Consider the following 24,973-nt stretch of genomic DNA (forward strand, 5'->3'; position numbering starts at 1 on the left):
GTCCATAAAGAGGGAAAACAGTGGTTTAAATGAAAAGGCTGTTGGCAGGCTTTTTAAAAATGCCAGTAGTCTCTGATACTCAAAGATACTTGAAAGACTTCGGGGTTTGCTTTCCAGTGTCACTGATACAGCTTTGGAAAATCTCTATACCTTTACTATTTTAATGTTAATTCTAAAATTGCTGGGTTTTGTTTCCTCTGCTTTACATGCTTTAAGCAGAATATCACCATCCACCTTTTTCACTAGCCATGCAGAAGCTGTTTTAGAACTGTTCATGATGATACGCTGCTGACGTGATTTTAAAGAGTAACTGTATAGGAGTGTTTCTTTTAAAACTATACACAGCGTGGCATTGTAGGATTTTTGCACATAGATGAAAATAAACCGGGTCAAAATAGGTCAAACTTCCTTCTTCCAGTGTGAAGAGCAACCATTTTAAGTGGAAGATGAGAAATGAAATAGTAACTGTTACCCTGAAATGAAAAATGGTGCTGTTTATGTATTTAATTGGTCAGGGCTTGTAATGGGGCTTTGAATTCTGCTGCTGTCGGATCTTGTACTGCTGCTGTCAATCATGGTTTTTCTCTTTCTTAAAAGACTCATGGTGAATTTATTTTGGATGGTTTCTTAACAGGTGTTTCCTCGACGTTACGAATGCTTTTAAATGAGAACCGTGCTCCGTGTCCGGAGTTCTCAGCTGAAATCACACGGCGGGCTGACACGGGTGCGGGTGTGTTTACTCATCTGCGGCCATGCTGACAGCAGGCGCTGGCGGGACCCGCCGCGGCCCAGCCGCGACGCAGAACAGATGTCGGGGATTAGGGGGGGAAGGATTCAGGGAGGCTTTCGGTCTGAGCGTTCGCGGAAGTAATTCATTGTGGAGACACAGACAGGGCCGGCTGGACCTGCGCTGGGGAGTCGGCTGAAATGGGTCTCAGCGGGTTTGAGCATCCGAATCAAAACCAAATGTTTTCCTGGTACCTTTTAATTAAAGGGGAAAGCATAAATCAATATAATAAAATAAAGTTAGTGCAGCAAATGGTATCGTACTTCTACAGCATTCCTCCCAACAAAAAAGCTGGGAATATAAGTCTATTAAAAATAGTGCTACCTTGTGTGCTGCAGACGGAAAGGCCACCTGGTCTGCATTGCTGGGAAGGGCTGTGGAGGCAGGAGGCACCCTGGGACTGGGTGTCCAGGAGAGCCACTTCACCTTGGACTAGCACTCGTGGTCGTTTTATCATTTTATCAATGTTTTATGATTAAGGGAATACCTCCTTTGGGACTGCCTGTCTTCAGCCTGGTAGGCGCGTCTCTGGCTCTTGAGTTTTGAACGTCGTGTGCTCAGAAATCACCCATCTAGGGAAAAATAGGGGTGGCACAAGGCGAACAAGACTGAGCAGTGGAGAAGATCTGTCATGGCATGAGGTGTGCCCTACAGACATCAAATACTGCACCACGTACCCGTGAGGCTTGTCAGGCATCTCTGTGGGTCAGGAAGCTAACTTTTGGCTGCATTTCAGTTTTTTATAGATTTGGAGCAGCTATCTGTAGCTGTGATTTGTGATGCGAAAAAGAGACTTTATGTAAATCATTACTATCGTCTATTGCGCTGCTGTTATAAAGATTTTGGTAAAGGGTGAAAGGAAGAAGGGAGAGACAGGATGCATCTCCAGGTTTTGGCAAGAGGGTGTGGTGGGAGTGACTGCAGATGTACCTCACACACAATAATACAAGGCACAAAGATGTGGTTTTATCAAGAGGTTGTATGTGCTCAAGCAATGAAATAAATTCCTCTGGGAATGAAAATGAAAGAAAGCACCAAGGTTTTATGGGGGGAAAGTACCCATTTGTGGTAAGACTCCATTGATCGGAGTTGAACTGCAGTCATGCTGAAATAACCCAAAGTCTTTAAGGGGCCTCAAGGGAGGCAATACGATGGTAAAGAAAACTTTGGGCTAACTGCATTCAGAATATGCTTTAAGAACATAACCATTGAGTATAATAGCTGAGTGAAGACAAAATCCCAAGTGAATATGTCATGACTGAGCTAGTAGCTACTCTTTCTAGAAAATATAACGTGGGTAAGCAATGACTGTTACCTGATTCAAGTCAACCATTGCTATAACAGATTGAAAACAGACGAAGATCTATAAAATTGAGTTTAGAGGACATAGTTTTGCAGAATGCAGAGCCCCCCTCTATGGAAGTGATGTATTTTCAGCTGTTATTGACTTTGGTAAGAATTCAACCTGCTTGTTGATTTATAGGCCTAGACCCCAGTTTGACAAACTTGACAAGATCTTCTCTGAGTCTTGCAGTGACTAGATCTGATTCAAGCTATATGGTTTGGCAGGGAGGTTGGACTAGACGATCTCCGAAGGTCCCTTCCAACTCCTAGCATTCTGTGATTTTTGTTATCAGCCGTTTTATGGAATTCTTGAGCTATTAAGGATATCTCCACGATGTAAGACACAGGGAATAGTGTTATCCCAGTAAACTTAATGTCAAACCATATCAGGAAATAAGCTTATAAACAAAATATCAAAACCCACAGTGCTTTCCATTTGTGGTTCCCAGTGCTGTAGCTCACGGCAAGCAGCAAACCATGTGCAGAGTCATGGTACTTTCTGAGAAGCTGCCTGCATGTACAGAGGTCTGCACGTCCCATCTAAATCGGTAGATCAGGGCTCTGGAGAACAGCAGTCTTGCATAAAGTCAACTTGTTTGGCAAATGTAAGGACAGCATGGAGAATCTAATTTGAACTAATATAAATGAAAGTTTTGCCAAGGCCATTCCAGATCTTTGTATGTGCTGTAAAACTTGAGTTTTGGTCAGCAGCTTCAATCAGTAGAGAAAATTGTTTAGATAGTTCAGGCGAGTGGATAGATACCTAATTATACTTACCTGAAATATTTAATAGTGTAGCTTAGTTATTGTGGTTTGTGTTTTCTTTTTTAATCCGCCCTCTTAAGTCAATCTATAAAAGTCCAAAAATGTTTGGCACAAAGATACTCAGTGACAAAACAAATAGAAAAGGAATAAATGCAGATTACTTTTTTTTTAAGAAAAAAATAGTAAAACAATCATGGGAAGTGTTATTTGATACTAATAAAAAAAAGCTCTTTTTCAATATACTACTTAAATGGTTGTTTAAAAAATTATTTTCAAAACACTCCAGTGAGGCTGACCATATTTTGTGTGTTTTCTCTGAGGTTAGGAGACATGCCCAAATTCATACCATGAAACCGTGGTATAAGGTGGAGTAAGACCAGGATGCCTGAAAGTGATCTTTCTGCTCTTGATGGAGCACCTTTTTACTCAGGGATGCTACTTTGCGAATACTGGGGTGCAGGGAGTATCTTGAAACAAATGTGTTTTGTGTGAGGAAGTGCTGTTGCAGTAGCACAGTTGGAAAACTTCTACACACCAAGCCAGGAAATTTGAAGGTTCTGACTCTCTTTGTGGGTATAACTTGGCAGGTGGTACAAATATCTTATATCTTCACTGGCAAGGAATGGCTTCTGCTAAACGTAATTACTCCCTTGGAGTTTTAAATTCAAAGGTAGGTTCTGTAAAATTTAATTTTTTTCCCCTGCAGTTTTCATGATAAAGGCACAGTTATTAACTGAGGGCAGCTACTATACAAGAGTGGTTACTATTAAAACCTGCACAGAAAAAGTTATAGGCACCAAACAAGAGTGGTTACATGCTGAACGTGACTTCAAAAGGAGAAACATAATGTAAAGAATAAATTTCCTTTTATATGCAGAGTAGATGTTTATACTAAAGTGCATGAAACAGTGAACAAGACAAACTGTATCATTGTCAGGTCTATCAAAGTTACTGATTCAGATTTAATTTCTTCCTTCTATTTGTGCCTGTGTTGGTTTAATTTGAGGGGGAAGGAAAGAAAAACTGCGAAGATTGTAAATAAAATGTCTGTAGGAGTGACTTTGCTTTCATACTGGGAAGCACAATTTCATGCAGATTTTACCTGGGCTGAGTGAAGTTACAGCACCACGGCAGGTCACCACCCATCAGCAAGGAGCTAGCTATGGGCCTATTCTCCCACATCCTCAAGTGTGAGTTCATCTTAAATGGCAATAAAAGAAGATTATATTATGTTGCACAACCGTCTAATTGGAGACATCTCAGAAAATTCAAACTATCATATGATTCAGAATAGTATCAAGCCTGACTCAAGTGAGGAAAAATAAATCTGGGATGCCATGAAGAGTGTCCTCTGCCATCAGGTTTTTTCAAGGTGTTCCTGGTCCACAAGAATGCGTGTAAAGGAAGGAATGACTTCTATTCAGTAATTCTAATCTGTGTTGGGGGAGCTCAGACTAGCACAGAATGATACTTTTAGATTGTTTTAGCTGGTAAGAATAATTAGCACCTGGTGCCGTTTAGCTAAAGACTTACTAAGGTATTTCATCCACTTTAAGGAGAAGGTTCTCTGGTTAATGAGATCTGTTCTCTCTAATAAAATTTCGGGAATCCACTTATATCTGTTTACATGGAGCATGATTTTACTACTAATTTTTAACCAATAATCTTCTCCAAATGACTTTGAAGAAACATTAATTTACATTTTTTGTTGAGCTTAATGTAACCAGTAATGAAAAAGTAATGATAGGCTGTATGAAATTGCATCAGAGTTTACACCACCAGTGAACCATAAAATCAAATTAAACCACCATCTGATTATGTTCTTAATTCTCTGCTATCAGACTAATAATGGAGAGTAAAATGGGCAGGCTCCTTGTTTAATTGGAGATTAAGTGAGATATAGTAATTTTTTTCTCAGGCAAGGCTGCGTATGTAGAATATGTTTTTAGTTAACACAAAAGACAGCTTATTAACACCCTTTGGGACACATTTGGCCAATAATATATTCATTGATGTATCAAATATTAATTTCTGTAAATTAAATTCTGTAAATTCTGTAAATAGAATAAAAATAAGTTGCTAACTTGCTATATTCCTCCATTAAGGAAAAATAGTTCCTAACAAGAAAATGAAAGGGAGCAGAATATCTGAGGACTTCACTGTGCTCCTGTGCTGTTATAGCTCTAACTAGTTTCTCAAAAATCATGGCAGTATATGTAAGCTGTGTTGGTTTTGTGCGTTTTTTCCCCTTGAAGATACTAATTTTGGGGTTTGTAGCTTTGTATTGCCAATTCCTGTAATTTTCTGATCATGAAAGTACTTCAAGCAGGTTATTTGTCTTCTTTGAGTTGCCATTATATTTTTCTGGGTTTTCTGTACTTTAGTTTGTATTTTCATGCTTTCTTTTCACCATCATAACTAGTAACTTCTTTAATGAAAAGCTTCTTGCCGAAGACATATAGCTCAAACTATCTTGGGCTTTACTAGGAATGCTGAGTATATGCCTTTGTGATACTGTGGTGGCATTCTTCTTTTTGCCCAAAGTACTACTCCTGTCATCCCTCCCTACGTTTATATCCAGTTATTACATTAAAATTACCAATAAGCTTGATAACTATGTCATGGAAGCTAGACAGTGGATAGATTTCTTACTCCAGACTTCCATATGGTTTTAAGTATGACTGGCAAAACTGAGGAAAAGGGGTGAAATATCGGAGTGAGGTATCTGATTATTTTTTTTCTTTCCTCCTTTTGCTACTCTCAAGGGGATATAGCTGTATGAGTGGAGACTGGGAGAGGGAGGAAGTAAGTTTGAGACTGGACCAATGTGTCATTGTGTTAAATCCAGCCAGCCAGTGAGGTCATTGTTTTCATCTGAGTCATTTTAGAATGAAAGCGCTTACATTATGGAAAACATTGCACATCTTTATTTCAGACATGGAAATATCCAGCCAACCTTTCAGTGGTAGAGCTCCGTTGATTTCATTTGAGGTACTCCTGACTCCCAGTGGTGTAAGCAGGAGGGGAAATAAAATTCTTCTGCTTCATTATTTAACACTTTGCCACTAACCCAAAGGGATTATTTTTTAGGCACATTTCCAGCCAAGATGTTTGTTGAAGAGGGAGCTGGTAAATCTGTTGATCACACCTGTCAGCCCTGAATCTAGTAAATCTGTCCAGCCTGGAGCTGGCTACAGTTATATTGGGGGAAAAAGTTCTTAAGCACCGACTCATGTTGAGGCTAGATTATGTTCCAACATGCCCAGGGAAAATCCTTGAGACTGCATTCTTGGGTATTGATTATATTTCATACACGGACTCCACTAGGCTCAGTCTCTGTGTAGTATGATTTAACTGAGGGACTTGGGCAGTCTGCCCAGCTCTGCAATTGATTTGTGTGACCATGAGCAAACCCTGTCATCTCTCTGGACTTGGGTTTTAATATATTTGGTCTTTAAGGTAGGTCTGATATTTGTAGCACTTTAAGGATCTTGTATTATATAGTAATTATAGCAGAACTTGTGTATTTTGTACAATATAACAGCATGGGGTTGAGATACTGATCATTCCACATAAGCATAGAAACAGTAGGAGGTTTTGACTGAATCTAACAAATGCTGTTTTATTGTTTAAAGTGGGAGAAAGCCACTGATAGTTGATGCCTTCTGAATAGTTTATGAAAAATAGATTGCTATATGATGCAGTATCTTCCAGTTGTTGCATGGCATGTGCTTACAGTGTTAGTATATGGCAAGTCCTCTGTCTCCTTAAGATCTAGTCAGCCACTTCGATAAGGATTTAATATTTTTGCCCTTTCAAGTTTCAACTTCCAGATCTTTTGAAACAAGAAAAGTACTCAGTGCTGGCACTGAAACATACAATCTTAAGAGGACTCAGAACACGCAGAGGGTGCACGGTGCAGTTCTCTAAAGGAAAACAGGGCTGAGTAATGGTCTGCAAACTGTATAAATGCATCAGATATTTGCAGTTTGCACTGTGGTGGTGTTCATAATCTGTAATAGTTACTTCATGCTTGGAATCTCTTCCTATTCCTACTGAATTTAGGTTTCAAATTTACTCATAGAAAGCATGCAGCAAAGATGTCTAAGCTGTAAAATCACTAAAAGTGCAACAATTTCAAGATTGGAGTAGAGCATGTTTAACTTTCTACTGAAAATGTTTCCTGTACCTTTAAAGCAGTTCTGAATCAGCCCTTTTGCTGCAGTGCAAATGAAAGGCAACCTTTCCCAGGAATATAGGAGCATCCAGAGTAAAGCAGGAGCATTTTTGTGGTGTGTCCCAATGTTAATGCCTGAGCTTCTCGTGGCATTTATCCATACTCCATGCCATCAGGTGAGGTGGTGGGACTTCAAGATAGAGTGAGATTGTTTGCCCAAGCTAGCAGTGCCCTGTCATTGGTGGGGAAAATGGCTGAGACTGGAACCCTAGTAGTGGCATCTCAGGCTTTGAAGAAGGCTGTCCTTGTCGACTGAATAATAAATATGCTTCCAAGTGTGTTACCTAATATGGGATGGGAGCAGAGTGACCAACTGGGATTCCCCTGCCCCAGCTTTAGCCCTTCTCAAGTGGTGTACGCAGACCAAGCCACTGGTCTAGAACTGGAGGAGAGGTACTGGCAGAGATGTCAGTGCACCTCAGTTGAGTACCTTAAGGTGGGATTAACTGTCTATTGGTGATGGACTGCTTTCTGCTTTGGTTACTGGGGCAATGCAGATGGACCAGCAGGGCCAAGGGTCTTAAGAGTTGCACCTGTAGCTCCAGCCACATGTCTGTTGTCAGCCGGATCCTTCAGTGTCACAGGTGTCTAGATCAATAGTATCTCAGTGATGGCAGTGAACACTTGTGCTGTCATCGTATGTGAACCTCTCACAATAATCGTGTGGCCATCCTCTCCCTGTCTCCTCCTTTCCCAAGTGCTGCCAAAGGCAGTGCCATGCTATCATCCACGTTTGCCTAGTGAAGACAAAAGTAACCTGACTGCGATCACTTGACTGCAGGTCAGACTTGGATCTCTAGTGTATGAAGCTGGAATTTGAATTAATATGAAACCATAATTGGGCAGCTTATTGGGTCCTTATCCATGCCTTGTGGAGAGTGCTCTGATCAGGATCCAGGTACACTTCCAGTAGTAATTTTTGTCACACTGTAAATACAGAGCCAGCTGTTCTCATTGTGATCTTATGCTTCTGCTGTCTATTTTTTATCAGAGTTAGGTTGCACAGGTATATGAGGAAATGAAGTAATAAAAAGCTTTAATTTTTCAAAATATGAATTTAAATTTTGTCTCACTTTTCTTGAATGATCAGAGGTGATTGAGGCCCTTGTTTGGTTTGTCTGAATCATTTATTGGTCCCCAGTTGTTGTCTAACCATGCTGTGATAAGAATACCAAAACAGCCCGGACACCAGTCTTCCTACCCCTGAGCACTTCTGGCCTTGTTGTTCTCCTTGGAAGTTGTTGAAAATAGTGGCACCACCTATTGGTTGAACAGTAAAACTATGAATGATGCTTATTTGCATACTAATAAAGAATAGTAAAATGGAGAAAAGGGTTTGAAATTAATTCCATATTGCAATTTAAGATATTTTTTTTAAAACGATCTATTTCCCGTTTGATATTCTTGTCTAGAACATGTCCTTGATTTAAAAGAAACAAAACCCCAACAAATAAAAGTCCCCAAACACAACCAAAAAACCCTTAACCTAGGCTTTCTAAAATAATAGTACAGAGCAGATCTTCCTAGTCATTCTGACTAGGCAATACTATTGCATTTTTTGCTGCTTTTAAAAGAAAAAAGAAAGCACCCACCCTTACCAACCAGTTTACAAGAGATTAAAGGTATTGGAATCTAAATTGTTTGCTCCTCAGTTGAAATAACTGGAGCTAAGCTTTTTTTTCCCTTGTTCCCATTCTTTCATTTTAACAAATGTTATCACTTCTCTGAAACGAGCTTGTTTTACTGTGGCAGCCTCATCAGTGCTCGGAAGACAGTCTACTGATGGCAACAGTTCAAGCTGCAGTGTCTTCAGCAGGAGGACTTGCATTAGTCTTGAGTGTTTTGGGGGTGCCGTGTGATGAATGGTTTCTGGTAGTTGGCGTTGGATGTGCTAATCACTAATGTTTACATCAGTAGATAGAAAAAAATTACTTAGTTGCATATTGTGGGGTCTGTGTGATGACAGAGCTGGTCAAATTTTGAATTTGTTTGAAAAACAAACTATTTATTCTCCTCCCTGTGACCTAAAAAAGAAAAAAAAAATGGTAGTGGTTCCTGTTTAGTAGCTCTGTTTTTCTTATGTGGGGGAGGTAACTTATAGCTGAAGCATGTTACTCATTGGGAATGGGTATGGAAATGCCATGTTTTGCTGAAGGTGTGTTACAGCACTGTCTCCACTGCTGTCATGAATAGATGAAGAACTGGAATGGAGCACAGCAACAGCTGTGAAGCCTGAGGAATGCTTTGTTGCGATATATGGGTGCTCTTACTATAGCTTCTGGTTGTAACCCCAGCCCTCTATCCCACAAGTTGTAGAATATCCTAAAAATACTGTCTGTGGATGTCCCCAGAACATGTTAGGTGGTTTCCAGTGAATCCTCTGCTGAAGAGTTCCCATTCTGTGAGCAGATGGTGTAACCCTGCCGGAGAGGAGGCAGAATTTAGAGGCAGAGCTGTGCGTACAAGACAAACAAGTCCACTGTCCTGCAGCATAGCACTCATATAACTCCAAAAGGAAACTAGAGATGAGCAGGGAAGAAGCCTTCCAGATGAGCTCAGGAATGGAGTAAAATGTTGGAGAGGGTTGGGTGGAAAAAGGCTCGCTGGTAGTAAAGTGAGTATCTGACAGGGTTCAGATGTGATGAATAGTTTTACTGTTATGGTGCAGTTTTTGGACAGAATAATACTTGAGTAAAACGTATAATTGCAGGCAAAAAGTATTTGGCTTGACAATTTTTTGTTGTCGAGCTTAACACGTGAGATGTCCAAATTCATAGCCATTGAGGGAGATGTCAACATTTATAACAACAATAACATTTAAACTTCTACTGAACACATATTCAGATTTTTCTGCACTTTGATAGTGTGTTGAATTGCTTTTGGCTAGAAAAGCTAAAAGTAGAACGTAAAATATTTGAACCAAAAATAGCACAAAATGCATATAGATTACTATGGCCCTTTTTAGCCTTTAGTAGCACAGGCGATGGGAGGGTGGTCAGTGGAAACGCCAGTGTGATTATACTGCTAGCACTTGCAGGGTCACAGCCAAAGTAAAGCAAAGCACAAGGATAAATCCCATTATGTTTTGGCACTGTATTATTACAGTTCACTCTTTGGCTAACAATAAAGTTAAGATTTCCCTCTTATTCCTGCACATCCTTTTCCTTAAATAAGCATAGATCAAAACTGCCCGTATGCTTTTGGCATTCTCATGCTAAAGTAAGCATGAGGGCTCACAAATAACTGTGAGCTGATTCTGGGGCTGGAATGTGTTTGCTTACTGTCTGTGTGGGTGGCAAAGTGTCCGTAAATGTTTTAGCACAGTCTAGCTCGCTCTTGGTTTCAGTACAAGATTTACCACTCACCTGTCAGTCCAGCAGCGTCATGGAGGATTTAACGTTCAAAAGTGAAAAACGCTTTTGGAAGTACTCGCTACTTGGCAATCCAACAGCAAGTTGCTGTTAAACATGACTGGATTGGGAGGTGAACAACTTTAAGCAGAGATCCACACCAGGAGAAGATGCTGGCTGCTACTGGTGGATGTTCTGGCAGTGCAATGTGATGGCTTTTCTCAGTTTTAAAGCTTTGCTGTAGTGAGTGGTGGAAGTTCCTTCTGTTGTGATAAACCACCTTTGTCTTACAAAGGGTATAATTACAAATATTTTTCTTCTCACAATGTATTTCAAAGGCTACTAGACATTTTGTTTGGTTCCATGTTCTGTAGCTGAACTTTGTCTGTAAAATGCCCTGACACTTCAGCATTGCAGGCTGCTGCTCTCTTGGGTGCTGCAGCTGTGAGGCACAGCTGAGACAGCCAAGCCTGTGTTACACTGGTGAGACAGCTGCTTTAATTCAGTGTCCATGGGTACAGACCTCCCTGCCTTCGGCGACATGGTACACGGACAACAGTAGATACGTGTGTGTGTGTATGGTATGTGGCATACAAAATATTGAGAAGTAAAGCTTTTGGGAAAGGGATGAGTCAGTGTCCATAACTGGCAAGAGAGCAAAATGTGGCTGGCCACTGGAAATGCTGTTGACACTTTCAGCCCCTGTTTTAGCTGTGCTGCATGCGAGTCATTAGAGGAAAAAACCCCACCTTTTCTGTTTCTAATGTACTAGAGAACTTCAATGATTCTTACAGGAACTGTGTGTATGTGCATGCAGGAGATGGTGAGGTCGTCTTAAGTCTTCCGTGTAGCAAACCCCTGGGCCTTACTTACCATTAATTTATCTTTAAGAGTCTAATGATTTAAAATAGCATTTCTGTAAATAGTGCTATATTTCAACTTTGTCCCATAAGCATATGTGTATGCTGGGACTTGCACAGTTTCCAGATATCTTCCTTCTCAAATCCTACCAAGCTTTCTTTTCAAGCATTGCAACAATGAGAAAAACGTAAATATAAACTTTGAGCTCTTTTGTTTGTAAAAAAAGCCATTTGCAGGACAGGAGTGAATCTTTCCCACTCTGGGTTTCAGGCAGCAGTAGTTTGGACAGGAAGTGCTGTACTTAAGTGGAATATGGCTGAAACATTTTAGTGAGAAATGTATTTTTTTTTCTTGTCAGTTTGATGCTGCTCAGAGATCTAGACTGGTGCGTAGAAAGAGTAAGCAAAGGGCACAAAAGATAGTCAAAAGTGCAAGCTAAATATACTTTGCACTTCTCCACGAGTGAAAAATGTGTCTGTCAGGATCCATAAATGAATATCAGTGGAGGATTTGGTCAAAACACTTGATTTCTTGAAAATTTCTAATGAATTTAAGATCATGAAGAGTGATCACAATGAGAAATGGCATTGCTGTCTGTTAATTATAGGCCTATGTTCTGTTAAGTGTTGATGAGACTTAGCACCACCACTGAATTTCAACATCACCCAGATCCATGGATGCAGTACCTGTTTGATGCCATCATTCTACCTTTTCCTTGTAAACAACCACTTGACAGGTAATGGCTTGAAAATACTCATGATTTATTTGTTTGTTTTCTTTGCAGGCTGGAATGGTGTTAAGATGTGGATACTTCTGGTTTGGCTTGTTTCTCGTGCCCACTGCGTGCCTTGTTAAAGACGTGGCATGGACAGCGTAAGTACTGAACCAGTCCTCAATGTTATAGAAATTATTCTGTATGCACATATTGTCTAGTCTGGTATTGTTCTGTAAAGAACTATGAAGCCTTTCAGTGAATGCAAAATGGTGATACTCTTCTGGAAGAGCAAAGGGAAATGGGAGTCATTTCTCACCTGCCAATCCAACCAGCAACGTGAGAGAACGGTTAGTCCTGAATCTGAAGGAGGCAGCCTTGCCTGAGTAATGAAGGTGTTTCATCTTATGATTATTTGTGTTGTATACCCTTTAGTTAAAGGCAGATTTCAATCAGACATCAGAGATTTCCTATTCTTAAAAAGGAGCAAATAATTTGTTCATTTTGACTAAGGTGTGGTAGAAAGTAAAAATGCAGCACTATAATCCATACCAGAAAGCTCCCAGTTCTTTGTCATCTGCTTTTTAGGTCCTCTTTCAACAGGGGGTCTTCCAAGACTTCACTGAGAGAAGAGCAATACTCTGCACTCTGAAGCTGAAGTAAGGTCTTAATGATTCCTTCCCTGCCCAGAGAGGAGGAACAACCCTTGTGAAATACAAGCCTCTGCAATCCCCCTCTCTTAAAACTCTGTGGATTCAAAGCATTGCAGAAAGGCAAGCGATTTCAAGAGCTTTGATTTAAAGGGACTGTCATGGTTTAACCCCAGTTGGCAACTAGCACCATGCAACCACCTGCTCACTTCTCCCCCTCCTCCCCAGAAGGGCAGGGAGAAGAGTGAGAAAGTGTGTGGGGAGAAACCCCAACCAAACCTCGTGGATTTAGATAAAGGCAGTTTAATAGAACACTAATGGAAAAGGACAATAACAATAATAATAGTAAAACAATATACAAAAGAAGCTACTACAACACAAGTCACTATCACCACCCGGTGATGGATTGCCCAGCCCCACCTAAGCAGTGATGGAGGATCCCTGCCGTCTGGCGAACCCCCGTTTATATACTGAGCATGACGCTATGGCATGGAATATTCCATTGGCCAGCTTGTTCTGTCTATGCTCCCTCTCAGCTTCTATGGGAAGCTGAAAAAGTCCTAGACTAATGTAAAACATCACCTGGCAACAACTAAAACAGTATGTACTGTTAGCATCATTCTCACCAAACCCAAAATGCAACAGCTACTAGAAAGAAAATTATCCCAGCTGAGACCAGGACAGAGAAGCAACTTACCTCCTCTACCACTGCAATTTGAAATGCAGAAGTATTGTTTTCATTTAGAATTGCTGGTGTTTTGTGCACCTTGCTTTTTAGTGTATTCAGCACGCTTTCATCCTTTCCCTTAGAAAGCTGTGTTACAACCAAGAAGGTTTTGTTACATGGATATATAATACCTCGTGCAAGGAGTACCCAGGGCATTCCAGCTCTGGGGCGAAAAGTCAGATCCTAGCTGGAGTGAAGAGAGAATATAGGTTAGCTTGTCTCTTGTCACAAAGACTCGAAATGAAAGCATTGTAACACGTTTCTCCAGGAATGAGCTGTCAATCAGCCAAGGAAGATTCTTTGAATCATAGAATCATTTAGGTGGGAAAAGACCTTTAAGATCGAGTCCAACTGTAAACCTAACACGGCCAAGTCCACCAGTCTTCTTTACAGAGAAATGCAGAAAATGGTGGAAAAAGCAGAAAGTTTCCCAAACACAGGTGCATTTCAAACACTGTCGTAAATGTATAAATCAGGCCACATGCATGCTGAAAATCTTTTTTAGTTCCTATGGGGTTGATAGCACAGCTAAGTTAAACCGGTAGTAGGCAAATCTACCAATCAGTAAGTACTTCTTAAATGTTTTCCTGTGTTCTTCTTCCTCAGCTTAATTTTCACAAGCTACACTGCTGAAATTAAAACTAGGTATCATAATGTAAAATTTCTGTTCGGGCCAAACTATGATTTAATAGTCTAGCACACTAGAGGGGTTTTGTTACACTCATTAAAGTTCTCCAATTGAAAAATTATTTTAAAATTCTAAAGCTGAGGCCAGAATGTTTAAATTTAGATACTTAGCCATGTCTATGACCTGCTTTTAAAAGCTCTGGAAAAAAAAAAAAATAGAATTCATTTTAGCATAACAGGCCCTGCTCCTGTGTCAGGTATTATTTAAAATTGCCTGCTTAGGAGTCAGTGGGACTACTTTTGTGATTAAAGCTGAAGAGGAGCTGAAATGTTTTGCAGCATCAAGGATCAAATAGACATTTGGGAGTCCAAGATTAAGCTTTAGTTTTCGAAATGTTTTTATGATAGTTGAACGTCCCAATGTTGTCGTCTGTTCTTATCAGGCCTTGGCCTAAATGACTCTAGAATTGTAAAACAGGCCAGACCAAGGCAGGCTCATCCTCAGCTATTACTCATTTAAAACTCTGTTACTGACTCAGCCTGTTCCTTAATCTTTCTTAGAGAAATCTCAGCAACATAATCCTTTCAGTATTTCAGACCAAGAATGTACAGAGATTGTGAAGCTCTCGAGACAAATGTGTATGATTGATATACTGGATATTTTCCCAACAGACTTTAAACAGAAGGCTCCTATCAACATTAAGCAAAAAATCTGTTCTCCAAGCAGGACTACCTTTTTTTTTTTTTAAACCATCACTGAAAAATTAACACCATTAACATTTTAACTAGGATAAATGAAATGACATAGCTATCAGCACTGCCATATGGAAGGAGTAAAGGTCTGTTTCCTTTCCAAGAGGCTTGCCATTCAAAACTTGAGCCCAAGGCCTCTGGAAATCAGCCGGCAGATTTCCACAGCAGTGGTTACACCACACTGCTGTCTGTAATTCAGCAGAATTTGGTTTTGGCCATAAAATTCCAGCAGCTCCGACTTCTAATGGTCATGGAATGTATCCCTTTCAGTTTCTCTTCAACATGAAGCATATGTCCACAGAAAGAGCATCCATGTGACCCAAAAGGTACATGCTTAATTTCAGTAAAAAATACTGCCAGTAAACCATAAATTCGGTACAGAGTTTTTGTCTGGAAGAAGGTTAAAAGGGATAGGAAAGTGTGTTTCAAACCCATACAAGTCTTTGTTTCTAAACTGCTGTGCTGCATCTGCTATCAAAACTTGTAATGCTGGAAGCAAGAGCTAGTTTTACACGTTCCCTTTGTTACACAGGCTACAGTTGTCAACACACCTCTTATCTCCCATGTTCCCTGCAGCTCCAGGCTTTTTTGTTTACTTTTTTTTCTTTTTAAGTAAATCAAGGAAATGTGGAAAACTCTTTAAAAAGAGAAGGAAGCTTATTATTAATACTTGGCTGCAATACCACATTGTTAACTTTGATCCACTACCCTGAATTCAGTGGCTTAGTTTGGATTTGGTTTTTGCCCTATAAAAGGCCCGGTTGTGCTACCATTGAAATGAAGAGAGCTTTATAAGGTGTGAGTGCTTCCTCACAGTTGGCACGTGTCACTTGAATACATGTCACTGGTGCTAGGAGGTCTCAAAATAGCTAAGCCACAAAGCTATGTGGGAATCATAAAAAACACAGAGTGCTTTCCAGCAAAATTAGGCAAGAGGGCAAGAATTTATTAATAATTTTTGTCTCAATACTTACAGTGAAAAATTTTCTGAGCTGTCCAATAATTACCAGAATCTTCATGTACCTTTTTTTTTTGCCATGGGCAGAGAAGCGTGTTGCACTAGCCAGCTCCACAGTGCAAATAAGAGAGGAGGTATGAGGAGCTCTTCCCATCTTTGCACATGCTTGCAGTCCCTGGAGCACAAGACTCCTAAAACAGTGTTGAGGATAATGAGCCAGAGTAGAGGTGGCGTCATGTTTGAGAAAAGTTTATGAATGGAACCAAGCTTCTCTCTGGCAGATTCTGGCCTCCGGAACCCCCTAAATATCCTCCTAGGGCAGGGAGGTGAAGCTGTGCGCTTCCCTGGCTTGGAAGGGGAAGAGCCACCCAAAATATAAGATAAGCCTTTATTGTAAGGTAACCAAAGATAAGCCTTTGCCTGTTCTTATGGTCCATGATCTTAATATCCCAGTGTGTGAGGAAAAGATGAGTTTGTCTTTTTGTAACATATCAAATTTCAGCTGAACAGTAACATCAAACACAAGATCTCATAATTTATTAAGGACTCATTGTGCATCTAATGCCACTTGTAAAGTACAAGGTAAAAGCTAAGACCTTCTACCTGTATTTTTGTGTATCAAAAATTAATAATGTGCTGTTGTGAAACAACATGAAGTATCCAATTCTGTTGCTAGCAGTCCTTGTAATATTTGCAGTTGACTTTGATGGGAGCAACCCAGACTCTGAGGCAATCGTAATACCATATTTTAGTACTTGTTTTTGGAGAAACGCATGGATAAGGTTAGCTCAGGCCCTTTTTATAAACACTTAATTACTGGCTCTTCCATGGATGCTTTTGCTTCCAAGTGGAGGAGTGACTCAATGCATAACAATTACCTGAGAGTTTATTGTTGCTTTATGGATACCCAGCCACAGCAGAGCCTAAATATTTCATCATTTCACACTACTTAACAAAATACTTCAGTACCCTCAACTTCAGGATAACAGTGTTTTTTCCATATTGTGGAAATACCAGTGTAATGCTTTTGTGCTGTGCTGCACTAATTGGACTTTGTTGATCAGGCTCTATTCTGTTAAATTTTTAATTCAATATTCACTCTAAGGGAAAAGAAGAACATCTCTCATCTCTTATAGTGTATGGCAAGATAAACATGCAGCCTTGGGAGAGATTGAATAACTTGTAGATTTCTGTGTTCTTGTCTGTGGGAAAACTGGTTATAAAGGATTTTAAGTTCCGAACATGCTCAGGCTTCAGGTTTGCGGTCGTAGGTGTGGCCTCTTTAAAAGGTAAGAGATGAGTTCAAGGTCAAAATTTCGATGTATTTACTCAAATTAGAGTGAGATAGCCAAGTCAACTGTAAAGATTATAAGAATTAATAGCTCAAAGCTTTGTCGTTTTAATCACTATAGTTTCTCTTCCTCAAAGAGGAGACCAGTCTAATCATTAGCCTAACTAGTTAATAAGAGCTTGAATCTAATTAATTTTTGTGCAGCTATTGGTAATCTCACATTCTTGAAACATTATGCTTTGTAAAAATATCCTTGCTACTGACTTATTCTGTCACAGTAGGCTGGTGTTCCCTTGCAAATCATACACCTTTGGTTTGTTTTAATAGAGTGCTCTTCTAAGTATATCCTGATACTCTTTACCTCCAGATTTTGCTACGCTTTGTCTTTTGTTGTTCTCTTTTTTTTTTTTTTGCCCCCTCTTAAATGCAGATGTGTTTTGAAAAGTAGTTTTCATTTTGGTTGCGTGTGTGGTACATGGATTGTTCTTTGAATCCCCAAGCTGAGAAAACAGGACACAGCCAGTCTTGTTACTGTCACTTTGAAAGCTCAGTGGGGAGAGAAGTGCCTTTCCAAGTCATGTGAGACTGATAAATGAAAACAAAGGGGTTTGAATGGCAATTATTATCTGAGACTCCTCAGGTTTTCAGAGCAGTGCCACGCATAGCTCAAAAGACGGAGTGGAATCATGTTTTACTGCCATGAATATTCAATGAATCCCAGCTCTTTTGTCTGAATGCCTGGGTCCTGAGCAGTCCCACGGCAGCAGTGTCAGGTCTCCACAGTCCTGTTGCTTTACTGCTTGGTTAGATTTTCAATGTTGTGTTGAAGCAGCCGAGCTCTGCTGAATTTGAAGTCCTTATGATTTCTCATTTCTTACATAGTGTTTCCCAGGTATTGTGAACCTAGGTTGACATCTATGCACTGTGCCTTATTTCCCAAATTGTTCAAAGGAAAGCCCTGCACCTCTCATCTGAGAGGTAAAATTGGTGCTTTGTAGCAAAACAAATGTTCACATGGCTTCTTTGTATTGTTTTTCTGTTTGTCTTTTCCTCATGGTACAGGGCCAAGCATACCTACCATAAAACTTTGCTGGAGCAAGTTCAGGAGTTGGAGACGAAGACGAGGGAGCTGGGAAAAGCCATGCTTCGTGATAGTAATGGAAAGAGGTGGGGCAAGTCTATGCTAATGTTTAAAACATACCCTTCTTGTCCTCTCCCCTCTCTGTTTCTCATTCGCCATTCAAATCTAATTCCAGACAGGGTAAGAAGGCTTCTGCCCTGTATTATTCATTTATTGTTGTTCCTTTTCATATATGTCTGTTGCCCCCACCAAAATCAGCCTTTCCAGTTTCATACCTCCTGCAGTATTGCTGTGAGGCTGTGTTAGAAACTGCTGCTCAGTCTCCTGCTTGGTAATGTGTAGTGCTGTTACCTGGCCACTGGGCCAGACTGTTTTTGAAAGGACTTTGCTGTAAATCATTTAAAAAAAAATAAATAATTCACTCTGATAACCATGTCGGGGAGGGAACTGCCTGCAACTCAGGGTATGAAGACTGTAGCTAAAAGGAGAACTGGCTAATCCAGTGTGCCCTACAACTTCGTTCAGTCTCACCTTAAGAGTTTTTTTATGCTTTTGCTTTTTTTCCACTGCAGCTTGCAGGCCCCTGCTTTTAGGGTTCTCAGTTTCTCATTGTGCCTCTCCCTTATATCCATACCATATGGACTTGAACATATTGCTATTATTGAATCTTTCATTGTAAGGGGAGTGTATGTGTTTTGTGGGAACTTCTGTCTCTTCTGAAAGAAGCTAAAGAAAATCATAGTGAGGCTTTTGCATCCAACAGTTTCATTTACCATCTCAGAATGTGGTTCTGCATCAGCTGGTTGGAAAAGCTCCCCAAGTTCAAAAAGGTTTTAGAACTAACTCTTCTGTTCCTTACACAATATGGCACCACATGACTTGCTAAGAAACTACATGATCATTAAACTGGGTTTTAGCAAACCTTATAAACTAGCAAACTGAGTGGAATGGGGCTTTTAAAAGATTTTGTTCTTCTGGGGCAGGGTCATCCTTTGTGCCTTTGATGTCTATTCTAAGGTAAACTAATTGCCATATTGTAGCTGCTGCTAAGACAAGAGGATAGTGGATTTTTCAACTGAACTTGTGAGTTAATAAGCACTATTTTTAGGGAAAACTATCAGGGAGTTCACCAAGATTATAGTAAACTGAAAAGCTTTAAAAAAATGCTTGTGTGAACTTTAATGTGTTTGTAAGATGTCCTTAGTGACCAGAGTTTGCTTCTCAGAGGCCAAGACAAAGTAAACACAGTGTTATTGATTAAGATCACTTCAAAACACTTGGTTTGTTCAGTTTTTGAGTCATTTTTCTGCTGTGACTTTTGGATCCTACAAAACACAGTTTGTAAATTGTGCTTACTTGCAAAAGTCACAAACTGCACATCAAATAATTTAAAAAGAAAAGGCAAACTTTGCGGCACTGGTCAACAAAAGCAACCTTCTATGCCATGATTAAAGCCAACAAAGATGCCTGAAATCAGACATTTAATTAAAAATAGGCCTTGTTTTTAGAGGGATGAGCAGTCACCTTGAAGTCAGTCGGAGACAAAGCATTTGGTACTGAAATCACGTGAGCCTGCCAGGCGAGAAAGGTGTACCATGGTGTTGTGAGGTGCTGACTGATAGACCGACTAGATGCCAGGCAAGTGGAATCCAGGCCAGCAGAGCTGTTCCCAGGCACCCAGCTGTGGTTGTACGAGCCCCTTGGCCGCTGCTGTGGTTCTTATCCATGCGCAGGGTGTAAAGTTGCATTGCTGTTGGTTTGTAGTGTTTGTGTTTTCCTGCCGGTATTTAGTGCCAGTTATTGACAGCCAGAGAGTGAGTCAGCTTTTTGCCTGATGAATCCCTGGGTTGCAAGGCGGGTTGACACACACAATAGTGAGAGAAACAGCAAGCGTTAGATCTGTTTATATGTGTGTGTGTATGTGTCTCCCAAGAACTTGATGGGTTTCTTCTCTGTTTACACTGTCCTGACTTTCTGTAAATTTAATGGCCATGTTGTAATTCATTCATACGCTACATGTTTTCATAGCCTTTTACTTTATTGCATTCTCACTGCAAACTCTTTCATCCGCATTCCTCCTCCATATAGCTTCACTTCATTCTCGAAACGCTTGCATGGAGATGATGTAAGGAATCCCTTCTGGCCCTCCTTCCCATTCTCCCTCCCCCCCTCTTGTTTCCATGCATTTGTTTGTTCTCCTTCCTAATTGCTCCCAGATTTTCTGGGTGGTCCATCTGTGAACTAGATAATGGTAGAGTGCCTCTGCCTGCTAGGAGCTGGTGTGCTGTGCTTGTGATGTGGCCTCCTGAGTGCTCTTCAGAGTTGTTCTGTCTTTTATCTCTTTTGTTTGTCTCCTGGCTCTTTCACACCTGCTAGAAATCCTGCGCTTGTCCAAAGGGAAAAGTGAGGGTGGGAAAGAGGCAGAGTGGGAACTTTCTGTGGTTACAGCCCCTCTGGTTCACGTTCTTTATTTTTAAAAAATGTTCCTTGAAGCCAGTGGAAACAAGTGGTGTGAGGCACATGCGCTGCTGTCCCCTCCTGCCCGCAGCCCCATTGCTGGCAACGTGACACTATGCAGGAAGGGGAAGTAACCGGAGTCTCCTCATTTCTAATGGAAAGTGGAGAGCTGCCTTAAAACTGCATGGGTCCATCTGTTACCTCCAAGTAACAGTGTTAGTTCTTGGTTGGCAGTGTTCCTGAAAACTTACCCATTAGGTGTTGGTTTGTTCAGGCGGCTGTGGAAGATAAGCTGGCTGTCATCAGGATCTATTTTCCTGGCCCACAGAGTGGACACTATTTTTATTCAGTGTTTTTCACAAACAAACAAGAGAAAATCACACCCAATTACAGATAAGAGAAGGATTTAGGGAGCTAATTGCTTTTATCATTGCCTAGACCTTAGACAAAAAATGAGGTGCAAGATCTGGATGTTTAGGATTAATCTGCTAAACAAAAAGCAATTTGCAAAGCCCAGAAAGCAGTGAGTGCATCTAGGCTTGCACAACAGTTTGCCATGGCTCAGCTGAATTTCTGTAAAATGTGAGCAGGATAGCACGTGGGTCCTCACTGCACTTGAGGAAGGAGTGCAGGGAGATCTGCATGTGCCACTTGTTACCTAAATATGCGTATTCTGTCTTAAGAGGGTCTTCAGCCTGCCAACTATCCTTGCTAGACACATTTTTCCAGGTTAATAAAAAATGTCTTCGCTGGTTATTAATTACATCCTCTGGATCTTAGCCCCTTTGAGCATTTTCTAAAATTGAATTTGCTTGTATTGATCTAAAAAAGCAGATGCAAACTTTTGCCTTTCCCATGGCTGGGAGCAAACAGCAAGGCGAGTGGTAGATCAAGGGGTGTCTGGTCAGCACAGGGGAGAGCATCGGCACCCTGAGCACTACAGCTGGGTCCCAAAAACCTTGCAAATAACACTAGAGTGATGCTTGGAGATTATATCAAGTGTATTGTTTTGAGCTGTGAAAGGTTATGTTCGCATTTCTCTGTATATCTCATCTAGACAGCTAAAAACTTCCTTTTTGTGGAAGCTGGAATGATTGCAAAATCGGATGAATCCAGGAGCAGGGGATTTCATCAGGGGAAGCAAGTATCTGGAAAACTGGCAACTCCAGAAATAGCTGGAGAAGCAAAGGAGGGATTGTGCAGTAAGGGGCTGGTGATGGATCCCACGCTGCTGGTGGAAGATGAGTACCTGTGCTCGCCCTCCCCAGCCTGGCACCCAGCAGCACTGGGCTGGACTCCAGCCCAGCTGCGACGTGAGCAAACCTTGGTGCGGGAAGGGAGAGGGGCTCCCTGGCACTCTCATGTAACAAAGGGCAGGATTTAACACTAAATTTACATGAATTTGGAGAGGTGAGAGGAGCAGCTCTTGTGCCAAAGCAAACATGGACATGTGGAGACACCTGCCCAGCAGACCTAATCATGTTAACATGCAAGATTTACACAAAGAAAACAAACAGGTTTTCTACAGGTTTATACTCAAAAGTGGCATTGAGTTCAGCTGCAGAGACTTTTGTGTCTTTAAATAAGTTTACAACTAAATCTTGGCTCATAAAGGGCCAGATCTTCAAGTCCTCATTCACTTTTCACTCCATCTAACCTCTTATTGAAGTCAGCAGGAGTTCAGGTGGAGTAAAGCCTGATTAGGGACCAAAGCAAACTTTACTTTGGAAACCCATGTCACTTTATTGCTCCACTGACCAAGTAATGGAGAGCAAGCAAAGCTGTGCAGCACCCTCTTTGCGACAGTAGATTTCCTGTTTCAGAGGGTTTCTCTGTCTTGGAATTGCACTGCAGTGTGCGTTTGTGCAACGTTTTTCAGTATGTCTTTTTACTCTTGCCACTTTCACGTGCCCGCTTCCGCCTCTTTCTTTTGTCTCCATTTCATAAAACGAATACTGGTTTTCAGTATACCTAAAACAGAGTGGAGAGACTGTGGGGAACTGCTGCCTTCAACAAGGACACCCGCTGGTGGAGATTCCCTTTCATTTCAGTACTTTTCACTAATCTAACTCTGTTGCTTTAGTGAAACGCGCATGACCAGCTCTCACCCTGAGAGTGAGCCATCTTATTTGTCTTAGACTCGGTTTTATTTGGTGGGTGAGGGCAGATGTCTATCTCATTTCAATAGCTGTCTGACCCGGTGGGTAATCGGTGAGCTGACACGGGTACGCATGGAGACTTACCCACTCCACAGGTCCCCGGGGAGGAGCAAGAGGAGAATGTGGGAAACCTGACTCAGGCTTGTGGCTGCGCACGGAGCTGAGAGCGGCAGAGCCCTCAGCCTCGCGCCAGCAGGAGCAGAAATAGTAGAACAAACTTACTTTTCTCTTAACAAACCCACGAATGAGCTGAGGACCTGATCTCATGATTCCTGAGGAAGTGGTGAGCTTTTTCATTAAGATCAAGAGAAACAAGGCTTGGGCTCATTATATTTCAAAGCGCTTTGTCTCTTTTATTGATGCATTTCAAATTACATCTGCTTGAATAGGGGGACGGTGCCAGTAAGGCCCCTTCACATCAGCAGGTACAATGAATCTCGTCTGAAACAAACTGTCTTGTATGTTCAACTGGTTAAACGGCATTAGATGCTTGGAGCCAAATTCTTGTTTCATGAATGTGTTGGCTTCAGCGTATTTACCCAGGATGTGTGTGACTGTGATCTGAATCTCGCCCATCCAGTGCAGCTGACCGTAAAATGAGGTTGAAGAGGGGAGAGGTGTATTTTGGTTTTGAGGTTTCAGAGTCTTTTTATCAATTTTTCCAGATGTTCTTCACACCATTTCTGGGAAGGAAAGGCGAGATTTCTCCACCAGCATACATAACAAAGTGACTGGCATATTTATGATTTTTCCTTGCAACTTTTCTAGTAAAAAGATATTAGACTCCTTTTACTAGCAAAAAGCACATAAAATGATATCAGTGTTTTTGTAAAAATTCTTTGATTCCATATGGTAAACATTCATGTATGGTAGGTGGAAAATGCATAATTTTTTTTTATTTTACACTTGCCCCTTTCTTTCTCCCTCCTGTCCCATATCAGTAAGGAATCGTCACATTATTTCCTCATTTTAATATGTACTGTTAATCTCCGGCGTTTCTAACCCCTATGTGTGAGACACTTGAAATTACTAGGTTTGGTTCTATCCGAGTTGAGCAGTGGGGAGGCCGTGGGGCAGAGGTGGGAAGGAGCAGAGGGCAGAGAGGTTTTCAGAAGCTGGCCAGAGGGATGAAAGGGGAACTGTCATGCTCCCACTGGCACTGGGGACCCAAGTGCCCAGCTGCTAGCACAAACCAGTTGGAGCTGACATGCCCCTTCTCCAGTGCAATTAATTATTTCATATCCTGATTGTGCCTATCATGTAACCTTGAGGGAGACCCAGTGCACAAATAGGGTTAAAACCTGGTGACCTGGAGAAGGATTTAGAGCTGTGATCAAATCTGCTAGCAAAGTCAAAGCTGATGGAGGTACAGTATCAGCACAAAGGCCAAAATGAAGCTGTAAATTGAAAGGAAAGATTAGAAAAAAGAGAACATAACAAGATGAGAGTTAAAACTGATTAAGGGGCCAATCTTTCTAATGCTTAATCCTGAGTTACTGGGTTGGGTACCGGGGATCTCCACAGGGGAGAGAAGAAGAAATCTTCCCTCCAGGCTGCACAGCGGGAGAACTGCTCCATAACAACTATTCCAGCCTAATGGCTTCAGCAGTCTGCCTGGGCTTCTCTGCTGGCTAACCCCGTCTCAGAAGAGAGGCAGGACAGCCCACACTCATGATTCTGATTCGTGGCGACGAACAAAGTACTAAGTTACATGTTGTAAGGACGAGAAAACCGAAGTTGTACTAGATAATAAATGTTTAGTGGACAATTACAAAATACTTAAAAGCTTAAAGAAAAGCAATTTGTTTTTCTGCAAATCAACAAAATGTCATGGGCTTTGCTCTAAATGGTATCCAGACACTTCCAAAGTTCACCACTTTTTGTTGTTGTCCTGAGCTGTTCTTTAGCTTTTTTTTCTCTAGAGAAAAGGAAGAAAAACCCTGAAAGGACGAGTTTGGAGGTTTTGAACACAGAAGTCATTTAACTTTAGTCAATGTACGTAAGTGGACTTTTTTTAAACCAGAAAGATTGGATTTAAAAAACAAACAAAAAACAAATGAATGAACAAAAAAACTCAACACAGCACCTTTACATAGAGACCAAACATGGAAAACTTCAACCTCCAAGGTGACTACTTCTGAAAAAATGAGTGATTAGGAAAAGAATGTTATAATTGCAACTGTATTGCCACCTTATCTGTAGAGGATATGACCA

The 24,973-nt window shown here is 40.9% G+C and overlaps 1 protein-coding gene across 6 annotated transcripts in view; it reads left to right on the top strand.

Moving 5' to 3' along the window:
* ATP8A2 (ATPase phospholipid transporting 8A2) overlaps nt 1-24,973 on the top strand; it is a 344,031-nt gene that overhangs the window by 301,790 nt on the left and 17,268 nt on the right. For all 6 annotated transcript variants that reach the window (XM_074568973.1, XM_074568941.1, XM_074568962.1 and 3 more), the window contains 2 exons: nt 12,129-12,217; nt 18,125-18,229. In XM_074568973.1, coding sequence (XP_074425074.1) covers nt 12,129-12,217; nt 18,125-18,229 — 194 coding nt within the window. The remainder of the gene's footprint in view (nt 1-12,128; nt 12,218-18,124; nt 18,230-24,973) is intronic.

Source organism: Larus michahellis, chromosome 1 (assembly GCF_964199755.1).
Source record: "Larus michahellis chromosome 1, bLarMic1.1, whole genome shotgun sequence".
Lineage (NCBI taxonomy): Eukaryota > Metazoa > Chordata > Aves > Charadriiformes > Laridae > Larus > Larus michahellis.